This window comes from Stylophora pistillata, chromosome 4 (assembly GCF_964205215.1).
Source record: "Stylophora pistillata chromosome 4, jaStyPist1.2, whole genome shotgun sequence".
Taxonomy (NCBI): Eukaryota; Metazoa; Cnidaria; class Anthozoa; order Scleractinia; family Pocilloporidae; genus Stylophora; species Stylophora pistillata.
Window position 1 is genome coordinate 40,005,985 of NC_142522.1, and position 12,220 is coordinate 40,018,204.

At 36.0% G+C, this 12,220-nt stretch overlaps 1 protein-coding gene and 1 pseudogene across 1 annotated transcript; one reads left to right on the forward strand and one right to left on the reverse strand.

Moving 5' to 3' along the window:
• Positions 1-1,930: 1,930 nt before the first annotated feature.
• Positions 1,931-12,112, reverse strand: LOC111346892 (ubiquitin-associated domain-containing protein 1). Its single transcript, XM_022954151.2, has 11 exons — positions 11,777-12,112; positions 11,625-11,680; positions 11,004-11,123; positions 9,609-9,702; positions 8,974-9,008; positions 7,948-8,018; positions 7,250-7,382; positions 6,096-6,182; positions 5,260-5,327; positions 4,676-4,746; positions 1,931-3,978 (listed from the first exon to the last, which is right to left on the reverse strand). Exons 1-11 carry the CDS (start codon positions 12,027-12,029, stop codon positions 3,866-3,868), a joined length of 1,101 nt encoding a protein of 366 aa, XP_022809886.1. The 5' UTR covers positions 12,030-12,112; the 3' UTR covers positions 1,931-3,865.
• On the forward strand, positions 8,618-8,769 carry LOC148733713 (U2 spliceosomal RNA; annotated as a pseudogene).
• Positions 12,113-12,220: the final 108 nt, after the last annotated feature.

Here is a 12,220-nt window from a genome sequence, read left to right on the forward strand (position 1 = left end):
TATTAACAGACGTTAGATTTACTTGAGATCACCCGTCCACGACATCAAAACATGCTTCACTGACGTAAAACCAATCTCTACGACGCAAGGATTTTAATATTTTCAATAAATGACCTCTATAACTTGGTAAAAAGGATGGTCCTCAGAAAATACGTTCAGCGAGTAGTGGCAATCACAGCCACATGAAAATGAGATAGCGCACCGAACTGTTATGATCCTCAAAACCGTTTTGATTAAAAAAACATTGTATCTGATGAAACATACTTCTCCTGTAGATGACAAGTTACATCCGGGAGGGGATCCAAGCCCGGATTTATTACCGACTTTAGCAAGGTCTAAGAAAATCCAGGAAGTTCCTTTTCCAAGATCGCTCATTCTGATCGCCTTCTTCACAGGTTGGCAAACGGCAGGTGGGACTTCTCTTGTTTAGAGTTTTCGCTAAGGGGAGTTTAGCGCCAAAGAGAGGTACGAGTCGCCCACATAGGGCCACTAAATTCGGTGACAATTGGGGAGGATTGGATCGAGTGGGTGAAACACTCTCGTCTTTTGGGTGGTACTATCGACGAGAGATTTTCATGGACCCACCACCTGACTAATGTAGCAAAGAATTTTGTAAACAAACTGCGCCTATTGAAAAGGAGTTCGTTCTTGAACAGAAACGCCCGATTGGACTTATACTTCAAGATAATACTACCATCAGTTCTATACGGACTAGTCGCTTGGGGCGGCTGCCCTAATGCAGAGCTTCTACATTCGCTAGAAGTACTTCACCGTAGGGCGGCTAGAATTATATACAACTTAACCCGAGATATGCCTACTGAGGTAGTTTACCGACATTCGAACTGAAATACTTTAACCCTCTATTATAAACTTCGATTAATTAAGGTGGTTCGTACCAGTTTTCATCTTTTTGATGGTTGTAACTTTGAAAGAATACAACAGAAAGACTGACCAAGGCCAGTTGAACACTTTTACGGGGTTGAATTAAATAATCATTGGTTATCCAAAAATAAGTGTCATTTCGTCACTAGCAGTTTCCATGGCAACGCTTTCATAGGCTCATTCAGACGCAATTTTTAGCTTGTGGCTTAAATAATTCGAAAACTAACCCGGTGACTCCCTGATTTTTTTCAGTGATTGCTTTTGGCACTCGAAAAGGAAAATGCACAAAGATTTTTAAAAATTTCTACGGAGCGGAATTTCAGAAAATCTACAAAAAGGGCAATTTTCACACATCACAAATTTCCTTCAGTAGAATTTTCTAGTTTTTTTTCTGATGATTCCTTTCGACGTTATTATCATATTGGAACAATAAAAAGAAGGGGTCACCGGACTTGTTTTCATGCAATAGCTTTCGCGAGTTTAGCAATTTCCACGCGCGTTCTCGCGCATTTAAAAGTCTGGATTCTATAAGATCGACATTTGCTCATGATCTGTTTTAGCTACCGCTGACAATTGCGTGTACTCGCGCGAGCACCTACGATCTGATGTTTACAGACGTTTACTGCTAAGGAAATCATTAAACAGCCGTCAAAGACAGCCTCCCGAGCTCATCTTAAAAATCCTACACATGACTTCTGGCTATATATTATTTTCCTTGAAGTTTCAAAGTCTTAGTTTATAGGTGAAGCACCTACGGCTCTGTCATACTTAACAAACAAACCATGCACCACATACAGTTTTCGAAGACGTAATAATATAATCGGCCCGCGTTTTAACTCGCAGTTTCTTAAAAACTCCATTAGCTATAGAGGTGCTATACTCTGGAACGCTGTCTCGAAACATTTCACAGACCAGTTTTCAGTTTTTTATCGCAAAGTGAAGAAGGACTCTTATTTTAAGGATCTCGATTTTAGCGCACAGTCAGTCCAGTCACTACCCAGATTTTATATGCTTTTAACTATTTTTATGTTTTAAACGCTGTAGTCAATTCAATGTAAATCATTTTTATTATTCTTACTGTATATTTTGTAAAGTGATTTTAAGTGACACTATTCTTATTGCTATTGTGATCATATTTACACGACCCCACAAGCTCCCAGCTTTAAACCTCATCGTGTTTAAATAAAGGATATGATTGATTGATTGATTGAGAAGCGCGAGAAAAACATTACGCCTATTCACACACAAGAACTCTGTCAAGTTCTAGGCGTGTTTCGTCACTGAACTGAACTAAGACAATGAATTCCACTTTGTTTAATTCACATCTTATCTTGCAATCTTTCTAGGCTTGGAAGTAGCTTTACCGATGGCGACACACGAAGAAACCTTTTTTATCGTTTATTTTCATCACTAAAGCAGGAGCTACGGCATCGAGATATTGTACTTTTGAAAATTTCCCTAAAAAAATATTAAAATATTCAATTGAAATTATTCCAAAGTTATAACTACTTACACCAGCTGATGGTTACTAGGGCGAAACCAGAAATATGATCACAAACTAATGGTCTGTTATTTTACAAACAAAAGAAAATAGAAATAGAAAATTAAACAATATTTGACATCCCTTGCCTTGGTTTGCAAATATTGAAGAGAGAGAAAACCAAAGGAGGCCAAGACACCTTTCTTTCCCCCACAGGATTAGGGTCAGATAACTTTCTAGTAACTTGAAAAAAAAACAAAATGTCCCACAATGGGTTTTTAGAAAGGAATAATTTGAGCAAATTAAAAAAAATAGAAGAAAATGTTCTCTCCAAATTCCATAGCCAAAGAAAATATCAGCTTTCTTGTTAGCTTTATTAAAAGGGAAATGTGCACCAGAAACCAGATGATTTCAATTTTTATTTTTTTTTATTTTTTATCACTGCTATTAACAAGGGTGTATGGAAACTGATTACAGCTCACACTCCCTTTTGAGATTCTACATAGAAACCTAGCCATTGAAAACTGATAATAAATGTTCAGAAAATACCACATCATACCATATTATGAAAAATAAATATTTAGTCTGAAAATTCAGCCACGTTTGGCCCGTCTCTCGAAGCTTCCAGTAACATAATGAGCAAGATCGAGATATTGACAGTTTTGAAATTCAAACGGTAAGAATATCACGGAATGAAATAAAAACAAACTAGTTTTTCAACTCAGGCCCGCCCACTATTCCTCAGGTTCAGATTTAAAAAAAAAAAAAAATATGGCTATGGGCCCGTGAAGTTACAGGGAATTTCGAGAAACGAGCTTCTGATCATACAGCCAAAGCTACAGGGTGCCGTTCACAGACAAGCGCAAAAGATCATTCGTTGAGTCAAGAATGCCTTTTCTGTGAGGCTCGTAATCATGAGGAAGAAGACTTTTTACGTCATAAGTTAGTTGCCGGGTTACTCGGCTGGATTCAAAATAGCGGTGCACAAAATATAATTATGCCAATCTCTGGAATCACAAACCGCGGTCAGTGTCATTACTTAAGATGTACTTTGTAACGAAAGCGATATAAATCAAACGGATTCAGGAACACTTTTAGAACTCAACACTTTACAAAAACTATAAGCAAAGTCTTGGGTAGAAAATGTACCCTTGTGGTACAATAAGTATCAGAACTTCTACCAGCGAAACTTATTCACAGTAACAGTGTCACTTGGACACAATTTTGTTGTCCGTGATTTGGAATTCCCCACTGTTTCCATGCACTGTGCGCCAAAAGTGAGCTACCTTACACTCTACAAAAATCCCTGCTTGAAAACAGATGCAAAAATTTGTAACTTAAGTCATTGTCCGACTTTTTCCTCTTGAAACTCGCAATTACGGTTACTTCGTTACGGGGCCATGTTCCTATGACAAGCAAATAAGACTCTCTATTCAGAAGAGTTACAAGACTGTACTACTCTGATACACGAAATATTTACAGATTTAGTAACATGGTTTAGTATCATCTAGCAAACCCCTGCACTATCCGAGAGACTTGCAGTAAAACTGGCCCAGTTTCTGGGTCGTTAATGTAAAATGAACTTGTCGATGGATTTTCTAGCATGTCTTCAAATGCTGAAAAAGAAGTTGATGACAGGAATGATTAATAATTGAGTTATAATGCGTGATCGTAGAACCGCACTCCGTTAAAACAGAAGAGTAAATGAGTAAAATTGTTACTATTTTATCATTTATACAATAAAGTTAATATCACGTGCGCTATAATGGATCGACGCCTATGCACTATCAAATTAAAGACAAACTGATGGCGTCATTCAAATTCTTTCATTTTATTCAATATTTTTTCGACTTTGTCCATCGTGGCACGCAGTATTATGAATGTTTACGTTTGCAACATTTTGCTCGGATTTACTTCGCCATAGCATCGAAAAAAAATTATTCATGAGCGGTTAGCAAGCAAGAAAGAGAAACCGAACCCGTAGCACCTTACCCAAATAAGCACATTACCTACATAAAAATATATGTACAGCTCGAATAGTCGAGCGCAACGAGACAATTGGTGATTTTGTCCCCTTTACTTTTCCTTACGCTTTCGCCGTGTGTCTGTTCAGCTCGTCTCGTCTCTCGTGTCTCGTTTATGGTCACATTTTGACCTCTTTGTCTTGAAAAACAGAACTGACACAAGTACCTACGTTTAGCCGCACCCTTCGTGGAGAAACCCCACGGGGCGAGGGTACGGCTACACATAGGCTATGACACTCGGCAAAATGAAATCTTATTGAATTCTCATGCTTTAGATGTACATACATACCTCCTAGAATTCGAGCGTTATTGAGACTAAGCTGGACTAAAGGATTCTCCATAATGGCCTGATACAGTGGACTGAAGAAAAATCAGATCACAGGCAAAATGTTTATTTTGCTCAATGCACACCATTAATCACAGAGTGAAGCAAAACAAACGCATACCATAAGTGCTCCAAAGGCTCTGCCTCTGTGATACATGTAACCCCTCTACTGGAAATTCCCAATGAGTAAAAAGCCCCACCCACCCCACCCCCCAACCCTAAAGGTAACAATACAAATACCTTCATAGGGAAGTTTGAGATATGGGCTGTTCCTGTCATTCTTGTACAATGCAACACAACTCTGTCTGATGATATTGTCAAAATTGTCCTGATTTGCACAGTGCACAGGGTAACATTTCAGCGAAAAAAAGGGTACTTGCAATTGAAAGCAGAAGACTGGCATTTTAGTTAAAAGCGAGTTTTTAGAAATACTCCTTTCTGAATAAGGGCACACATCTGGAAAACCCAAAAAACTAACATTACCCTTCATCCTGAGCCTCATTAGTCAAGAACAATTTTATGGTATCACTGACATTTTTACCACATACCTAGACTGGTCCAGGCCTTCACTGACATCTCCTACGCCTCCCTGTCTGTCACCAAGCAACCAATCGCACTATCAACAAAACAAGCAATCAATCTGAAATTATTTCACGCAAATTACTGTATGCACTGTCATTGAAAAATAAAACTAAATTCACATTATTGTACCTTTTTCCTACATGAACACAATGTTTTGAGAGTATTAATTAATTAATAGAAAGTTCATTAATTAATGTCAATTTAAACATAATAATGATTGAAACAGGTATCTACACCTACAGTACTGTTGTTTCTGAATGACATTTAACTAAAAGTTTATAGGAAACTCTTACATTTTGTTACAAGCTGCTCTGTTTGTGGAACAAGCTTTCCAGATAAAGGTATACAAACCCTTGTAATTTTGTTGAAACAAAATGTTCACCAATTGGAAAAATAATAATAATAATAATAATAATAATAATAATAATAATAATAATAATAATAACACCTTTATTTAGACACGATAATGTTTAAAGCTGAACAGCTTGTGGGGTTGTGTGTAAATTCAAATAAACTCTAAATTAAATGAATTCAAATGATGATGGTTTTTGAGGAGAGGGGAAAACAAGAGTACCCAGAGAAAAACCTCTCGGAGCAGAGTAGAGAACCAACAAACTCAATCACTTAAGACGCCGGGTCTGGGAATCAAACCCGGGACACATTGGTAGAAGGCGAACGTTCTCACCACTACGCCAACCCTGCTCCCTCAACTTAATTCTTTTAGTTTAAGAATTGGAACTCATTGCAATCAAGACAAAAATAGTCTACAGTCGGTAGACAATATTGTGAATATCATACTCACAGCAGCTTCCTGATTGTTCCCAGTTGCTTTGAGTGCTGCAAGAATTTCTTCCTCCTGAAAACCCATTTCTTTCAAGTTGTTTACAGCCTGCACCACAAAACAAAGGATATTAAGTCAATCACAAAATCTTAAAGCAATTAAAAATTATGCACATCACAATTAAAAATTGTTATTCATATCTAACTTGTAGACTTTATTGTAAAATCCTGATACTGGTGCAGTGCTCTACTCTATGATTTACATATACTCAAATTCATTTTAATTCACTGCAACAGCTTAAATAAAATGACCAGTTCTCAGTTGGTTTGTTAGCTTAGTTGGTAGAGCATTTCACTGGTATCACAGATTAAGTCATGGGTTCAAATCCTGTACAGGCCTCAATTTTTTTCAGGCCTTATTTCCACTAAGTACTACGTAAGTAAGATCAATAACTGCGAGGATCGCTTTCATACATTTCATGAGACCGCAGTACACATAATTATATGATATTCATATATTCAAATTCATTGATTTATCACTTCAATGGGTTAAATATGAACCAACATAATGACCAGATCCCAGTTGGCTTGTCAGCTCAGTTGGTAGAGCACTGCACTGGTATCACAGAGATCATGGGTTCAAATCCCATACAGGCCTGAACTTTTTTTTGGCTCTACTTCCACTACTGTGGAGGTGCAGCGGCCTAATGGTTGGCGCGCTTGACTCCTGATCGAGTGGTCTGGGTTCGAGCCCCGGCCGGGACATTGTGTTGTGTTCTTAGGCAAGACACTTTACTCTCACAGTGCCTCTCTTCACCCAGGTGTATAAATGGGTACCGGCAAATTTAATGCTGGGGGGTAACCCTGTGATGGACTGGCATCCCATCCAGGGGGGAGTAGAAATACTCCTAGTTGCTTCATGCTACAGAAACCGGAGTTAAGCACTGGCCTAATGGGCCACTAGGCTCTTAAAGAAACTTTACCTTTTTACCTCCACTACTACATAAGTAGGGTTCATAACTGCAAGGATTGCTTTCATACATAATGACCCAGTTTAATTTCGTCTTCCTAAATGTTCTAAGAAAACACTGTATATTTACAAACTTGCTCTATCTACTGCACATGTGTAATAACATTTTAAGTATCTCACAGTGTTGTAAGCTGAAGGTAACTCACCCTTGGATTGGGAACAAACTCCTTCCTTTTCCTACAGCTTCTCCCAGCTCTTGCTCCTAACGTCAGAGGCTCGTCAATGTCAGCATCATTTTCATGCTGTAGAAGCCATTCCATAGCCAGCACAGGAGACATTCTGTCAAAATTCAAGGTTAGGAGGATCAGAGGGTTTGGGAAAAAAATTAAAACAGTTACTGTAACTGTTCTATCAATTCAAGTTACTAAGATGTGAGCTGTGCAATTATAATTTCTCTTTTATACCTGACATTTCTAAACAAAATAATAAAATAATCCTCACAGATACACTGCAATTCGGAGAAACAGAAGCCAGACAAGTATAAGGATTGACCAGTTCAAGCTTGTGCCAACCAGGTACATGTTCTAGAAGGAAGCTAAGTATCAACAAAGCCATGACACCCCATGAAAGTAAGGAGGCAGACTTTGACGAATTTTTTTGAGCTCCAATAGAGAAATAAATCACACATTGGTGTTTAGATAAGAAGGGAGAAATGTTACAATGATTGTAACTATCCTTGATCAGATAATGATTACACAGTATGTATTTATCCCTATAAGACTGTATTTGTCATTAATTTTATTAGATGTAAAGCAAATGTTTTGTCTTTAAGCTCCCTCATCATCATTTGTGCGGGGTTAGTTGAGGAAAAATTGTCATGATCATAAATTCTACATTAACTTACCTGTTCAAAATCAGAGCCTTTTTAGCTCTTGTGTCTTTGAATCCCATATCTATTAATTGCTTGAGTACAGTCTGCAAAATCAACAATAAAAAATTTAATAGGTATATAATAATAGTTAAATAACAATTATTCCATGAGCGCGCGTTGGATATGAGATGATAGATAGCCAATGAGGGGCGTAGCGCCGAGTTGGCTATAATCATCTCATATCCAACAAGCACGAGTAGAATAATTGTTTTCTTAAAAAAAATGCCTCCAAGATATTAGAAAAATCTTCTCAACTTTATTTTGTAAGAAGAAACCAGATGTTACAATGTACAGATATTAGATTATGGTATATCGGCTCATACCATAATGGCTAAGCCAATAAAAAGTCTTGAATTGCATTATCCAATGATCCAGTTTTTAATAATACCAATTATCGTTGGCTATCTATCATCTCATATCCAACAAGCGCAAGTGGAATAATTGTTAATTATACTGATGCATGACTGCACTAAAAGCTATTAAGATAATCATAATAATGCCCTGGTTCAAATTTATTTTAATTTGGTTTCATTTCTTTATTCAAACTGTTCTGACTTTTCTTTTCTTATGTTTCAGGTTCAAACTGTTCTGACTTTTCTTTCTTATGTTTCAGGTTTTAACACAATGGTAGAGAAAAGAAAAACTTGCTTCTCTGCCTTTTGGCTAAGATCAAGTGTAGTATCTGTTTTTATCAGCTTAATACCCGATACGCTGCTCATTGTTTAATCACGTTCTTGTTTTGCCCCACCGTGACTAGCTTCTTAGCTATTTGCGGGGCAAACCATTTTAATCAAAGACATGTATTTTTATAACAAGAATTTTCAATTATGTAAGTCTGTAATCAGAGAATAAAAATACAGTTTTTGTTGTTTTTGTTGTTGTTACTTGTACTTGTGTATAACAAAGGGTTTGAAAAATTTGCTACCAAGGAATAAAATTGAAGCACAAGAAATACACTTCATGTTGATGATGAAATAAAACTATTGTTTGTTAGCTTACTGGATCAACATTAGGCTGAGTGTCCTCTTCTTGAACTGAAAAAAAAGTCCAGTAATTATATAAAAATCTGTATATAAAACATACGTGTGTGCCCAAACAACATCAATTAACTCTTCTAGTGATTGTGCATAATATAAACTAATTGACTGTGGTTAAACGTGGTCTGTACTTTTATTGACAACAATATTTTTCATCACAATGGTCAAAATGTTGTGGATTCACAAGGTTCCGAGTCATCCATGTTTGAGAGCTAATGAAGGCATTACGTGACTAGTTGATATGAACAGTGTTGTCTGGACTCTTATTGACAAAGGCAAATAATGGCCTATCAGATTATAAAATTACTGCCAATTGTGGTAAATAATTGTGTAACAGTAACAAACGAATCACAAAAGAAACAAAAATACCTGTTCACTGATAAAAAGTTGACAAATTTAACAGACTACATTATTATTATCAAAGATTCAAGTTACATTCCAGCTTAATTCATTACTTTAGACTGAGATTGCTTTCAATTGAGTCAGTCTAAGAGAAATCAAAATGAAAGACAGTTACGTGATAGCTAGGGAAGGTATAGTGAAATTCCCATTCTGATCATTTTCCAAATAATAAAGCATTTTTCATTTGTTGCATACCTGCACTATCATTTTCATCAGAAGCATTCACAGACTGAAGGAGTATGGAAGAGTCAATCAAGGAGATGAGAATCCTTCTAAGTTCTGAATTGAACTAAAATCAACAAATCAAGTTATATTTTTACAATTGTCAATTTTAGTAATACAACTGGAACCAGGTTTTTCATCTGTAATACCCAAACATCATTGCCTAGATTAACATCATCTTTTGTAAAAATAAAATTTTAAATAGAGGGGTAAAATCATACATCATATAAAATAGACAAGCAGCAAAAATATAAAGTTTGACACCTTGTGTTGGGATCTTACCTACATATAATCTAGTCTAAATTTTACTTCTGCGAAATTCAAAATTGTCCAAATGGTGATTTTATTGTTTTTCAATTTGGCTTGTTGTTAAAATTTGATTGTGTCATGCAACAGGTTTTCAGCAGTGCCTTGATATAACCCTCTGTTTTGCTATCAAATGTTGAAGACATAACAACATGATCATTTTGCAGAATGGCAGTGTTTTGAAAGAATCATTTCCCTTAGGTGTGACAAATAAAGCTGATTGTTTTATCATAAGAAAATATGAAAGTTTTATTTTATGGTAACATGTTGAATTCTGTAATGATTTCATGGAAATCATCTACTGCTTGCATCTCCATGAGTCCCATCTCAGGGAATATTAAGACTGGACATACAAGAGCAGATAAGAAAATCTAGCTGAGCTGGATTTTGTCTCTTTTAAATTAATGATCATAATTTGTAATCTCAAGTTTTCCTCAAATTCTTACATTAGTTTTAAATCATTAGTGCTGTTTTGATTATTTGATGGCTTTACTCAATCAGCCTGTCATTTTTGTTGTAATTCTGTCAACAACAAATTGAATATTTCTTCATTTTTATCTACCTCCAGTAGTCTGTTATCAAATTTTCTTTTTATTTTGCTGTAACTAAACTCCTGCTTTGCACATTTTTCTTTCCTCAATAATTCAAACAGGTAGCCAGAAAGTTGTAAATGCTGTAGTTGTTTTTATTTCCTGGCTGCTTTTTTATCTACATAACAGTTTGTTATTAAACCAGTCAACCCCTAAGAGTAGCTAGCATCTCATTATTTTCTCCTTACAATAAACCTGAATTATTCATTAAGGTCACAAGAATAGAGGAAATAATCACCAACTAAAGCAGCGGCTCTTTTTAGAAATTTACCTCTTTTTTTTTTTTTTTTTGTAGGGCCCTTATTGATATCAGCATTTTATGCTGAAGAGGTCAGCCTGGTTAAATAACATTTATTATTGCTAAACAAATTCTCCTAGTCTGCACCTTAGGAAATGTATAGAGAACAGTATGGAGAATATCCATACTGATGTTAAGATGTGGAGGGTTGAAATAAATGAAGTTCTTGCTTACATCCAAAGTGGGAGGTGACAAACTGAGAGACGGTTCCTTTATCTTCCCAGCGGGAAGCTTGGCAGTTAGCTTCTTGACCCCTTTCAGGTCAGGGACTTGGTAAGAGCTAGTTTTGCATTCCTATGTAGTTTTTTGTGAAAGACACATTAGAAGGCAGTTTCTTCATCAGCCAGTGAGTTGTTTTAACGTAGCTGCTTGAGTAGGAGTACAAAATACTACAGTAAAATGACACGATTGAAGAGATAAAAGAGCTATAAGTTCAGGACTGGAAAAAAACTAATTTTGAAGTTCGATTACTGGGCCTAAACTAGCAAATATGCGCATACGGTAAAACTTTTATGACTTATATTAGAGTAACTTGAAATCTAAATGTAAATTTGTCAGTCTGCCTTTCAATAATATCTCGGACGGCGTAACCTCCTATTTTTATCCACACATAAAAAGCAAAATAGAAGTTACTTCTAAAATTAGATTGATTTGATTTAAAATGAATACAGAAATCTAGCTTGCACCGTAAACACGTAAAGATATTTTCTGGATAATTTCTTTAAAAACATTAAGAAGTTGGAATTGTGATCATTTACTCTACAATAAATTTAGAATATTCGAGAAAACGCTTACTTTTTCAGCAACATCAGCAGTAGCGTGAGGTCGTTTTCTGAAGAGTATTAATTCGTCTGAAATCATAATATTGACAACGGTAAATTGAATTATAAGGTCTGAAGACACAATAATATCCACTTCTAAAACTTAATTTGAAATTCGGCGCTCACCATTATCTCGGACATTTTCTTCCTCAAGAGTTTTCGAGTCAATCAGTTCACTATTTGATCTGGCGAGGATAAGTTTATAGCTCGGAGATTCCTTCGAAAATTCTCCTCCAAGTGCTTTATCCTTCACAGCGTTTACTGTATCACGCAAACTTACTGTCAGATTACTTTCTTTCCCTGACGAGCTAGTGATTTTTATACAAATTAGAGGGACAGATCTAAGCGATTTTAAGCTCTGAAGTTCAAATTCCCTCATATTTCACGTTATTTTTCATCTCCCAGTTAAAGTTTTGAGAAAACAAGACTTTCGTGACACAAAGGTGACGTTTATGCGCAGATAGTGACCAAATTGTTAGATTACTGCGCATTTAGATCCGAGACTGAATTTTTAATGAATTAATGAAAGAATGAATATGTAGATCCGAGAATGAATATTTCTAACCAAAT